Here is a 13,404-nt window from a genome sequence, read left to right as displayed (position 1 = left end):
CAACGAAAATGTGTCAAAATGTCTTAAATTGTAATTGGCCAAATGAAAATGAATATTTCGAAAATGGCAAGGATGAGTAACCAGGGGATGAATAAACATTTCCAGCTACAAGTGGTGCCTCCAACGTCTGCTTGACGCATTACGACGTTCCATTGTTTGGCATGCGAGATTTTCGAGAAGACGAAGACATTTTCTGGTTTTAGAATGCAAGGAAGATAGAAGAAAAGCAAAACAGAACATGCTATGACCTTTTTGTTTGCTTTGTTTCTGTGCCCTCAGAGCTCCTGATGATAAGAATGAACCGTGCCACTTCCAGGATATACAAATCGTCGAGTCAGCACGAGCATACGTCGGAACAGCCCCACAATTCCCCTCGCCACGAGGTCTCCTGGAATTTTCCAGAAAGGTCTATAGGCAGGTTTCTGGTGCAACTGAAGCTGCAGTCACTTAACTTATCCTGCTATTTAATTACTGCACTTTGTGCTACAGATATGTTGCTTATTTTGAATAATTATCTTTTAGAAACTTTGAGATTACAATATGCTGCATTTGTCCAGTGGTTGTGTAAGTGGATCAACCGAATAAAACTTTTCTTAGAAACTTTTACTTACGCAACGTCCAGCGAGGGGCCCTTGTCAGCCATGGAAAGGTGACGAGATTTCACACCGAGTGAATTCCAGAAGGCTGCTTAGAGCCATGCAGGAATCCTCCAGCAAGCGGTCAACTGCTACACACACAATCAGATCAGAGAAATTAAGGTGCTTTCATTTTAGCGAGGGATTGATGCACAAACAGAAAATATACACATTAAGTGCAACAGTGTTAGTCTCGAAGTCATGCGGTGGTAGCGTCACAAAAACTGGCAGGACCATTCGGACCAGCGCATTTTCTTTCTCAAGATCCACTCACTTTTTGAATGAACAGAGCACAGGATTAATAGTTGGTGCATAAACAACTACTGTATGCCAAACTAATTCAAAACTAAGAAAATAAAAAAGGGCAGCCACCGAACCAAAGTCCTCCAAAACTAAGAAAATAAAAAAGGGCAGCTACCCAACCGTAGTCCACGCAATCACTAGTGCCACTTAGCAGCCTAATCAACCGCCAGTTTATTGAAATTTGCTAGTACTTCGCATAACTTTCTACTTTGCTGAACGATTGTTAGAACCTTGCTCTCACACCCAACCTGCCGATACAGAAGCATGCCAAGTGGGCCACTGCGGAGATTCATCACAAGGTCCTTCTCCCAGTCTTACCTTCTGGTCTTGAAAACACGAAACTCTCTGCTCAATGTCGGGTCAAAGTGATGAACCACACACAAGTGGCTTGAAGCACGGGACACAGTATTCCGTGTACCAATGTTCAGAAGCACCATATGTCATCACCTCCCAAGAAGACGTTCAGGTAAAATAAAAGATAACCAATAAAAGAAAAAAGAAATGGCAAGGAAGCAACATCAGCTCTAATCCAATTAGTACACGCTTATCTTTACGAGCGTCCACAATTGCCCTAGCTTAGGAAATTTCCCGATGCAAGACTTACCGCAAACTACGACACAACCTGCCAAGCCTTCATAAATTGTCTCGCAAAGGTTCTGCGGCCTACCTAAAACAGTTGGGCTGAAATAAAAATTTCATCTACCAAGTGACAAATGACTTGAAAAGCTATTTACGGTAGCTAGCCTTAAACTGGCAGCCAAGATGTCACCGAAACAGCTAGTAAGTAGCTTCTTCAAGGTCCTGAAGTTAAGTCTCAGCAACATGTCAGTTACCACTCTACAGGCTTTAACCAGGTCGCTTTAGTTGTTCTTGCCAGTTGCAACTAGCCTCACAATTCGAAGACAGGAATAAGTAGTCTACAAGTGTATACCAATGACCATTTGCATCATAGTCGACGTGCAATCCGAAGATACAGGTGAAAAAGAAAACACAGGCTTCCTGTAAAAGTCTACAACTGCTTTATTTCTCACAAAAACAAAAACAGTGATGATTTGGGTAGGTAGACAAGCAACATGCTGATGCACTTAAAAAAAAAATAGATGGTGGGCAGAAGGCCACCCTGGTGGGGTGGCACCTACAGGGGTAGGGGACACCCAGTCGGACTGTCACCTTTGTGGCATGAATCATCTCTGACAAATCAGCTCTAAACACTGTACAACACACAAAAAAAAAAGGATCTCTCAAAATATTTTTTCTGTCCGTTGTTGCATGCTATACAAAAAGAACAACAGGTCAAATTTTGGTGCCAATGAATGCGATTAAAAAGAAAACGACAAACGGAACATAACGAAGGGGAAGGAACAACGGGACGAAAATGTAGTGCTATATACAGTTCTGAGGTGAACATTGTTGTCAAACTTTTTCCCCTCTTCTCCTCACGTGGGAGTGCACACTCTAAATGTTAAAGCTATGTGTGCCTGACTGCAGAATTATGATAAGAAGTGCTGCAGAGATGATTGACAGACAAAACAAAACAAGAGACCCCAAAAAAAGGACAAAAAGAAAGTTCACCGAAATACGTTTCGAGTGCGGGTATCGCCGGGGGTTCTGCAGCTACTGCAAAAATGAATATCCGTAGTCGCGAAGGAGGCAGCGGAGACGGGGGAGAAAAAAGGGAACCAGCTCGCGAATGCAATCTACCGGTGAACCCAACGGCCGGTCGTCGTCGACGGACCGAGGGGACGTCGCCGCAGCTAAAATCCGAAGCTTTTATGTACAGCGGATGAAAAAGTCTGAAGATATAGAGAATGCCGGGGTAATCCGCGTGCTATGCCGCAAAATGTAGTGGTGGTGTGCCCAAAGAGGACGAAGAGGAACCAAGGGTAAACGGAAGAGACACGCTATTTACCGAAGAAAGGAAACGTGCAAGAAAGGAAGGGGGACCAGTCAACACACCCTCAGAGGGTCTATCGGAAGGAGAGAGGGCAGCTTGTCGAGATTTTCTCCCCAAAAAACAAATCCCAGCGTGGAGGACACAAAAAAACGACAACGAAAAAATAACAATGCGCAACTGGATAAAAAAAAATGGAGGGTTAAAACGATGCCAGTTCTGTCGTCGTCGTTCGTGTTCAGGAGTCCTCGTTTTTGGCCTTCTTGGCGGCTGCCCCTTTCCTGCGAGAGGGAAGAGTTTCATTATTTCCTCGGTCGATTTTATGTCGGAGGCTGCAAAACGCGACAGAATGCTGCTACCGAATTGAAACACTCAGAGAAGTACCTGCGTGGGCTTCTCTGAACTGCAGCAGCTATTCCAGAAAGCACTGGTAGCATAGTGTCTGCCATCGCGCAGTGATCTGACTGAGGTTGGCAGGATACTAATTACCGTATTTGCATGAATATAAAGCGAGTTTTTTTTTCGAAATTACGTGCCTCAAAATGCAGCTCACGTATATTCGGAATCGAGTTCAGCCACGAGGCATGCGAGTCTGGAGAAGAAGAAGAAGATAAGGGCAGGAGGAGAAAACGGAGGTTAACCAAATCGGCCAGCCTCGGTTGGCTACTCCGAGTTGGGGAAGGGGATGAAACGGTTGGCTACTCTAAATATGGAGAGTGAACCCTCCGGCTCAATGCAGGAGACGAGGTGGGAAAAGAAGTGAGGGCGTGGGAGCGAATTTGTAAGCTATTTGGCCACGTGAAGGGGGGAAGGGGGAACAGAACACATAAATGTTTTATCGCTTTCGGGTTTCTACAACGCACGCTAAAAAGCACGCCGCAGAAATGCAGCGCGCCTTGCAGGAATGCAGGCACTGGCCAATTCAAGCCAAGCCAGGTCAAGTCAAGTCAACACAAGCCAAGCCAAGACCACCTGCCTACTGTGTTCATGCAATCGTGCAACACGAGGTTTGTTTATGTGGAGGGGCCAGAAGAATGAGTGTGATGGTGTATGGGTCCAGTACTCTTTTTCTGCCTGCTTTGATTTCTGCTCCACAGTGGTGTGGTGTTTGTGTGTTGGTGCTTCTGCTTCGTGCCTAGCAGCTCGCGCCAAAGCAAAAGGAACTACCAGACAAGCGGCCCCGTGCTGCTGCATATCTGCGAAGTCGCCTAATGGATTGCAAACAGAAGGACCTGAGCGGTCAGGATGACTGCAGTCAAAACATAAGCTCATATTTCTTAGATTTCCATTGCCCCCTCCTCCCCTCCCCCTCCCTCCCTCCCTCCCTCCCTCCCTCCCTCCCTCCCTCCCTCCCTCCCTCCCTCCCTCCCTCCCTCCCTCCCTCCCTCCCTCCCTCCCCCCCCCCCCCCCCCCCCCGAGTGCAGTAAACTTATGCGGCCTCCGGCTCGCGTTATAATAGTAATAGTTTTTTTTTGAGGGCATCAAAACTTGCCCTTGCGTTATACTCGTGCAAATACGGTAAAATCGGTACTCTCCCCAACTCTTTTGGCTTTGTGGTCGGATAGGGGCTTAAAGGGAGGAGGAAACTACCACTCACCCTTCTGAGGTGGGTCTCTTTGTAGCTCCAGCACCGCCGCGTCCGCCCGCGGGAGTCATTCCATCTGTCGTAGAAAAGAGGTTGTCGTAAATCCGAGGAGTTGGACCGAGGCCCAATAGAAAAATGTCGGGAAGATGGATACGATCCCTGTTCTCTCCCCCAACAACTGGGTATGTGCAAACCAATGGACTCTTTTTAAAAGCCCCTCTACGTGCCCTGCCCAGAGCCAAACCCGACACTCTAGTGGCAACACAAGACTGTTCTGAACATTGCCGAAGCCAAACATTTACGGGAGGATAGAGCAGGTAGTGGATGACTCGTTCCAACGCACGATTTGCCAACTGGGTACCGCACGAATATTAGGCAATAATGCTTCTCTATTATCGCCATTCGAGCGGAGATTTCGAGGTTTCCGTGACTGCCACCATTGGCTACACTCCACTTCAAACTTAGTGTGCATCGCTGTGAAAGTTACCGGTGCAAGCGCATGGCTTCATTTTGCATCTCATTTGCACGAGAGCCCGTGCAAATGAACCACGATACAAAGCCGAAGGCTCGCCGGGAGCCCTGACGGCGTCGTACGCCAAGTATGAAATGAAGCGGGGCTCCAGCCAACAACGAAGCACCACTAGCGTGGCCCCACGCACCCTGCAGCCAGCGGACTTGGGTGGCCGGCCCGTAGCCCTTGTCGTTGCGTGCGGCGATGCGGAAGATGATGGCGGGCTTGCTGGTCATGTCGACGTGCGCCGAGGCCAGGGAGGCCGAGGGCACCGTGCAGGCGGCCTGGGGCCCGCAGTAGACGCGCACAAAGGCCAGCTGGGACGGGTTCGAGGTCACCGTCTTGGCCGAGCCCGCCCCGTCGCCCGTTGTGGCAGAGCGCACCGCCAGGTACACCGAGTACTCCGTCACGTCCCCGGGGTTCCCCTGGGGTGCCTCCCAGGACAGGTGGGCTCCGTCGGGGCCCTGAACAGCACGAGGGTGGGTGACTCAGACTCTCGGTCAAACAGGGCCCAAAAGACTCGTTGCCCCACCAAACAAGGTTTGAGGGTCTTGGCACCCAATCGAACAAGGTCCGAACGCTCAACTAGAAAGGAAATTGTTCTGTTCCCAATAGGACGACAATCCGATACGCAAGGATTTTGCGGGAGGGACTTGAAATCAGTCCCTCCCTTGCAAATGCCGAGCTAAGTGTGGGTCACCTCTTTATTCGGTTGCATTCTTTGAACGAGCACACCGCTTCCCAACAAGCGGCACAGTTGAGGGCACAGGGCACACGTAACAGCTTTGCCATTTAAAAACTTCTCCATTGCATGTGCCCGATGCCCGCGTCGTTAGAAGACAGTAACCTCAGTTATACCGCCCTAGTAAACCACCCCATATTCTGTATTGTGCGAGGAGGGCTCCAGATAAAATATTGTCAATTTGTTCTAGGCGAAGAAGAAGAAACACTTCAAGGCAACTAAGCTAGTAAGGTCTCAAAACTTCCCAATTAAATTGACTGCTACTTCCAAGTTTGGTTCGAAGACCCAGGGTTTCCAACCCGGAGCTCTTCATCTACCCATAATTAATTCATTGCCCCCCCCCCCCCCCCCCCCCTCCACTCCAAATATATTTCCCAGTTTACAACCACAATTTAAGCTGGCTTATGCGTCGGTACTTCCAAAACCGCTTCAACACGAGACTGTTGGTCGTCGAGAGGACGGGGGAAAACCCCTAGATTCTCGGTCAGAGTGACCGAGAGCCCCTCAGAGGATGGGAAACTTCGAGGGGGGAGGCCCCACCTTGCTGATCTTGATGGCGGACGGGGCCCCCGGGTAGCCCGGCAGGCAAGTCTTGAAGGCGGACACCTCGCTCCAGGGCCCCCGGCCACAGGCATTGATGGCCGCCACCCGGAACTTGTAGGCCGTGCCTGGCAGCAGCTCCTGCTTCTGCAGCATCGAGTGGTCTGGGACAGACACCACATCCACGTCCTGGGGGGAGCATACGGAATGCGTCACTCGCACGCCGATCAGGCACCTGGCCACGGGGCACTCGATCGCGGACAAACAAAGTCTAGGAGTCTACTTCCCTGCAGAGGCCAGTCACTGGGGCTTTTCAAATGAGTCCAACACACAACAAAAAAAAAGATAAGTTTGGACTCAAGAGACAAGGTAGACCTATTTTCCGGCAAATGCACTACAATCCAGACAAGTTCTTAGGAAAAGAGGCCTTTGGGCCTTTCTCCAAATGTTTTCAAATATGCAGCGATATGCGGTGCAAAAACACAAGACAGTCTTAAAATCCACTTTTGTGCTCCTTTAAGGGGGGACATGGGTCTTTGGAGCCAAAAACTTCCTAAAACTGCATGCTTTTGAAAATAGTGATGGCTGTTGTTTTTCTGCATCTACCAGGCTTATAATATTGTGAATGAATATTTGAGCTATAAATCAACTTATAATATCTATGCGGGCTGTATGTGCATTGAAGTTGACTCTAAAACATTGTTTTCACAAAACACAATTTTTGGACTCGTTGAAAATTTACAGGAGGGATATCTCAACATCTAGAGCAGATAGAAATATAACCGTTCCTGAAATGTATAGCTGAATGTGTGAGGCATACAATGTTGAGAGCAGATTTTTTAATATAAGTCTAGAAAAATTTCTATTTGATTTTTTGCTATATTACTTGTTTTGTTGGCCATGCATTGAGCACTGAACTTCAATGTGTGGTAAAATCTCTAATAATGAGTTTATCTTGAAAGTGCTTCCAACATTGTATTCTCTACACTTCGTAGTATCCAGCCATGTGTTAAAGAGAATATTTTGTTGAGCAGTTTTTTTTCTATCGTTTATCCAAACAAAGGCAGGCAAGTTTTAATTATTTTGAGGACAATGCTACCGACTGAGAAAATGACCAGATATATGAAATCAGCACAAAAAGCTGAATAAGCTTGTGCAGTTTCATTAACTTTGGTCATAAAATAAGAAAAAAAGCTCCAAGACCAGTGTTGGAACACTACCCAGAAAAAACAATTTCTGCAAAAATGTTGATTTTGAAAAACGTCATTTACATCCACCAACATCTCGAGAGTATTGCCAGAAACTTTCATTAGTTTACACTGCATAGTTAATTCTTTATAAATTATTTTCGGTCCACCAATGCTAAACGAAAGGTAGAGGTTGGAGCACTTTGAATGCATTTTTCTCCATTCCACTTTCTGTCATAAATTTCACTTTAGGAGAACTATCATTTTGTTATTACTAACTTGGATTCATTTTTATGAGTTTTCCTGAGTTGACATTTTAAAGGGAAGATAGCTATGAGCTTGCATTTTTTATTTTTGTCATTTTTCATGCTCAAGAACTAAAATTTTGGACAAAGATGGAAATCTAAAAAACAGTAGTTGTGTTTACGTGGCTTTATTGTAATGAAAGATGGTATAATATAGAAATATAGCTCCATAGCTATCTGCTCTGAACTGTCCTAAAGCAATCAATGTAACATGAAAACGATAAATTTATAAGAAATTTCAAAACAATAGTTTTCCTGTGCAGACAGGCCCACTTTCAACTCTGAACATTTGCAATTTTTTTTTGTACTTCACCCAGGTTAACAAAATTTGGCAGAAACATTCTCAACATCAACAAATACAAGCCCTGTAAATGTCATGTAAATCAAACAAGTGGCTCAAACATTCACTTTTTTACATAGTGTCCCCCAGAGCATGCGAATGCCACCTACGTCGTCCTTGCGTTCCGTCTGCTCCGATGGCAAGTAAAAATGCGAGACCAGGCAGGAGGTCTCCTTGAAGATGCCCACGTCAAACCACATGCCGTCCCGCTTGGCCGGAGACGGCTTCGCTACTGCCTCCTGGATTGCCTGCAAGACGATACACGATTGCCGCGCATCAGTCGGACCGTACGGCAGAAAAAAATTAACTTATGCCTCATTTTCGTGGCAGTGAACTAGGAGTAAGCCACAACAACCCTGGCGCAATCCAGCTAATGCTAACACAGGTAATATTTGTGCCCGAGTAATTACATCGGCTGCTCTCTCAATGGAAAGCTTATGCATAAATGCTTGAACTTCCCCCAATCCAAATTTGGTGGGATTTTACTGCACGTCGGGAGGCACGGCACAAAGCTCGTTACTTAGGATCCCGAAGCGTTTACTGCGCACCAAGCAAAGAAAACTCTATGCATTTGCAGGACCACCTACCGAATCCTTCCACTCGACGGAGCCAACTTCAATCTGCGTCTGAGCAACCGGCGCAAGCGTGCGGCGCAAGTGAGCAACCCACCGGCTTGGTTTCCGCGCCGTCTTCGGTCTTGATGGCCACGCCGTTGGTCGCGGCGGCGGCCACCTGCGGCGGGGCGGGTGATGCGGCGGGCTTGAGCACGGGCAGGGCGACGCTCTTGGGTGCCGGTGCCACCGGGGGTGGTTCCGGCTGGACCACCGGCGTTGTGACGGGCATCGTGGTGGACATCGCGGCCGACGCCAGAGTGGACAGGGGGTCTGCGTATCGTTGAGGAACAATTTTTCGGTTTTCGGAGTTGATTCGGCTCTCTTCCCATCTGCAGACAACTCGAGGCTTTCGACCTTGACGCATTAATGTACAGAAAACAACAAAACCAATAAAAAACTCGTCACAGTACGGGCATGAGAAATGCACATCTCGCTGAAACACGCCTGGAGTGAAACAAGCGACTCCACATCGGGTTCACCGGTAAATACCGATTTGACTCCCAAGACTCCATAGAAGCTATGGCCAGGGATCCAAACCATTCTTTATTATTTTTTAACATCATGCGAAACCCTGACAAATAAACTACAGTTCAGGTGCCCAGGGTGGCCGTCAAACTCGCCCAAAAAGTGGCTACAAGTATTATTCCGAGTTTGCACACTTCTCTTCCTGAAAAAGGAACTTGGTCTTGCCCTTCAAAAGAGTTTATATTTATTACTGCATCACTCCGCTATACTACATAACTGCTAAAAGTGTAACCTGGAAGTATGAAAACATAATCTTTGTTTGAATCTTACCATTTGTTTTTAACAATCTAACAAATAGTTGTTCTTCCACCTGGGAACACTGCTATCACCTCTAAACTGCAGACAAGAAGGGAATGAATTTAATTAACAAAGAGAAGGTTGGAAGACTGGTGGAAATTATCTAGGGAGAATTGAATGATGTACAACTAAAACAGCTGGGGACAAAGCAAAAGTTGGGACTCCCTCCAGCATGGCTCCGGTCCAAAGTCCCAATCCCGTTTCCCAGTGGGCCCGGTGCTGGGGTAACGCCGCTTAGATTTGACCAGAGCAAACTTGGCGACTCCCTTGCCGGGGGAAAGAGGCAGACGGCAATGTTTAGTTTGTTTTGTCCGATCCCCCAAAGGTCATTCTGGTCATATTCCTCACCACAAGGTGATAGTTACAAAATTGCAGAGGGGGAGCAAATTGGCTTCAAAGGACGAGGGGGAATCATACTTTTGGTTTTTCATTTCTAAGCTGGGTTGTGCAAGCTACCGCCCGTTATAAAGGGTACAGCCATTGACATCCACTCATCCACGCCTCAGATAGGCCACCCACGCGATTGCAGTGCCATCTCTGGGGCTCTCATTGTTGCAGTGAGCTTGGCATCTCTTAACTGCTTTAATGAATGCAAACAAGAGCCCACCGCACGAGCAGCATTTGGGCGGTGCAACCCACCCGTGGGTTCGTTGAGCGCCTCGACTGGTGGCGCAGGCAGGTCAGCAGCGGGTGGCTCCGTTGTGTCCATGGGCTCCTCAGGAGGCGGTTCCACCGGTGCCGCTTGCTCCGGTGCAACAGCTGCTGACAGGGGGGTACAAAACAAACACCATCCCCAAACCTTAGTTTGACGACAGACCAAACCCTGCCAGGCAGTTTGAGAAACCTGGCCGTACTAATTGGCACGTTAACATGCAAAACTTTTCTCAGTGACTTTTCTGAGATACCTGAAAACCATAGAGATGTTCCAGAATTGCAAGAAAGTTGGTACACTTTCTTAATGTCCTTTGGAAATATGCACACCGGTGTGACCATTTAGCTGCCGGCAGTGTCGAAAAAAATGCCTATACCGGCACCAGCCATCAAAATTACATCCCACTCTTTTAGGGTCAGCAGAGATACCAGAGAAGAGACCAGCCTCAAACCCAGTGAGTGAGCTCGAAAAAGGTCCTTTGTGACTGGGTCCGAGTGTTTCTTGGAAAGGAGCTTACATAAGAATCTTTTGAGGGAGGTACAGCTCAGTACAATCGTTTATGTACTGAGACTTGTACCACGACATCCAAATACCGGCAAACCCAGCTGGCTAGTTCCCTGTCACTACACCTTCCTCTACACTTAAAACAATATACTGTTCACGCCAGAACATGACTGGTTGTTACTGCGGTCGCATGATCACTTACGCCAGCCAACGGCTGGCTGGCATAAGTGGTTGCGTCTTCATATCTACTCTCAATTTGTGCACAGAGAATACAAGCTAGGGCAGCAATGTGCAATGTGCAGTCGTCACGCCACACGCCCTTCACAGGGGTTGCTTTTCCCTTCCCAATCCGTGGAATTCCAGAGGCACATATCCAACAAAAGACCTCCATAACTTTAAAAAAAAAAATTGTCACTATTTCTTTTTAGATTCTATGCTATTTTGTTTTAGAAAGCCTGCCCACTTTTGTATTCTCAAGCACCAAGGCTAGGGATAGGAAAGGAATGCTAGTACTTTGACTAGTTAGCTACTCTGGGAAAAACTTCACAGTCCTCTCTCGAACGCAGAGCTAGGCCGAAAAGCACGAAATGCTTGTATTAAGCAGGGTGCAGCCATGCCGAGCTAAGACGCAAGTATTCCCCGAGCCGCGAGGACGCAGCTGGGGCGAGAAGCACGCGAGCACGCACCGGTCTCCTCCTCCGGGGCCGCAGCCTCAACGGGCGCGGCGGCTGCTTCTTCCGGCGTGGCCTCCTGCGCAGCTTCAGCCTCGGCCTCAGCCTTGGCCCCCTGTGCGGCGGCGGTCCTGGCGGGCGGGTCGTCCACGCACATCTGGGCAGGGGGCAGGGCCCCGGGGGTCTCCAGCGAGAGGGCCTTGCCGCCCTCCCCTACCTTCTCCCCTGCCTCTGTGTCCCCTGCGTCTGCAATGGCACGCGCGGGACGTAGCGGTTATTCGTTCCGTTAAATCGCGCGTCTTCAAACAGGGTTGCTAGGAACCCGGGGATTTCCCAGGGTTCCCGAGATCCCCGATTTCCTCGACCGTCTCTGCCCCAACGTAAAGCGTTTTTCCTGTTTAAGCACCATTTTAGAAGATGCCACTCACTGATGCACAACTACAAGAAAAAAAAAACTCACTGATGCACAACTACAAGAAAATCGCTTCTCTCGGTGTACGTGAATTACGTATTGGAGGGCCTGTAGGCTTTGGCACTGTTTTATTGCGTCAGTGCCAAGACAGGAGAGGGTTCCTCGGCCGGCAGGCAAGGGACACTGAAGTTCCTCGAGATCGAAAATTTTGAGATCCCAAACATTGAACGAATCCCCCATCACGGAAACGCTCGGGAAGTTGTACGCAATTTTTTTTAAAAATATGAAACTCAAATTTGGATTACTACGAGAAGCACGCGACACAACTCGCTTTTCCTCGTGCCGCTTTCCTAAACTTGCCCCACTTTATTGGCCCATTGGATGAATAAGTAAACGAACGGATCCGCAGATGTAGAAGACGAAAAGCATTGTATTGTGATGCGAGGCATATCTGTTGTCGGTATTTAGTTTCATATGGTATTGCATGAGTTTGGTTCGCTGCTGCGTCACTGTCATTTTATGCGCGTGTTGCTGCACAAAATGTGTTTGTCCTTCCCACTTTAAAAATAACGGTCTGTTCAAATAGTAAAATGCACAGACAAAACACCCACTGTCAAGTAGTGAAACTTCACAAATTTTGGGTGAGCACCTTAGCCAGGAAAATGTCTTGATTCAGAGACAAATAACATCAATATATAAAATGCTTCACCAAACTGGAAATATTTTTTTTTTTTTTAGTAACAAAAGAAATACATAACAAAAGAAATACATAAATGTATTTTTTTTTTTTTCGTTACTGTTTAATTCCCTATCAACGTGCTCAACTCACTAAGAAAAGATTCCTTTGCAACAAAGTAGTGATTTGGGCTGGTTGGTTCACAACGCATAAAAAGACCAGGATGAAATAAAGACGACGGCAACACAAGGCACCTTGTGTTGTCGTCATTTTTAATCTGACCCCTCTTTTGGCGCTTTTAGTACCCAAGTTTCTTTTCGAATCATGTTAATGACCATGAAACACAAAATATCTAAAATCTACTCGTGAGCTTTTAGACGTTTGCCTTGGCTAATACTGTCGAGACTGGTTATAACAAGGTCTATGGAAATCGGAAATTACTTCGCCATATCTGGTTCTTTGTTATATCTGAACTCCATAAAAGTAACGCGCAAAAAAAAAAGAAAAGAAAAAAGATGACACGGGTTGTCACGGGCACGTGTTTATCGCGCCTGCAGAGAGTGGTCGAGGTTTCCCTACATCCGCCCTTTGCTAGATCGGAGCTGCTTCTAGCCAAGATCCTGCGAGCTACGTACGGACTGCGTCGGCAGCTGCGACGGCTGCCAGAGGAGGATGGCATTCTTTTTTGTTTTGTGCATCTCGTTGAGAGTGGCAGACGCCTTTGTTTCGAGGAGATTGCCTCCATTTTCCCCATCGAGGTGCCAAGCGGAGCTGGTACTCGCAATCGTTGACTGGCAACGAGTCACCGAATCAGTGCTTGAGCGAAGCTAGACTTTTGCGCAGCGAGCAACCACACCGATTAGCGACGCCGACACCGAACAGAAAGTAAACAAAGAAGCGCATAGGCACCGACTTTGCTCTCAGGGGCTCAAGTTCGCGCTTCGTTGGTGTATAGACCAAATTTAAGAGAGGGGGTAACTGCTCGATCGGAATCACTGGCGCTCCGAATGCCCG

The 13,404-nt window shown here is 47.5% G+C and overlaps 1 protein-coding gene across 6 annotated transcripts in view; it reads right to left on the bottom strand.

Moving 5' to 3' along the window:
* Positions 1–1,934: 1,934 nt before the first annotated feature.
* The window catches only part of LOC8053780 (host cell factor 1), a 46,391-nt gene continuing 34,921 nt past the window's right edge, over positions 1,935–13,404 (bottom strand). For all 6 annotated transcript variants that reach the window (XM_040219110.1, XM_040219112.3, XM_040219111.3 and 3 more), the window contains 8 exons: positions 11,318–11,548; positions 10,115–10,234; positions 8,709–8,923; positions 8,150–8,287; positions 6,208–6,396; positions 5,074–5,389; positions 4,427–4,490; positions 1,935–3,110 (listed from right to left, as the gene is read on the bottom strand). In XM_040219110.1, coding sequence (XP_040075044.1) covers positions 3,068–3,110; positions 4,427–4,490; positions 5,074–5,389; positions 6,208–6,396; positions 8,150–8,287; positions 8,709–8,923; positions 10,115–10,234; positions 11,318–11,548 — 1,316 coding nt within the window. In that variant the 3' untranslated portion in view covers positions 1,935–3,067. The remainder of the gene's footprint in view (positions 3,111–4,426; positions 4,491–5,073; positions 5,390–6,207; positions 6,397–8,149; positions 8,288–8,708; positions 8,924–10,114; positions 10,235–11,317; positions 11,549–13,404) is intronic.

The sequence above is a fragment of the Ixodes scapularis genome, unplaced genomic scaffold (genome assembly GCF_016920785.2).
Source record: "Ixodes scapularis isolate PalLabHiFi unplaced genomic scaffold, ASM1692078v2 PGA_scaffold2__306_contigs__length_199485367, whole genome shotgun sequence".
Taxonomy (NCBI): domain Eukaryota; kingdom Metazoa; phylum Arthropoda; class Arachnida; order Ixodida; family Ixodidae; genus Ixodes; species Ixodes scapularis.
This window is presented reverse-complemented; position numbering and strand designations above follow the sequence as displayed.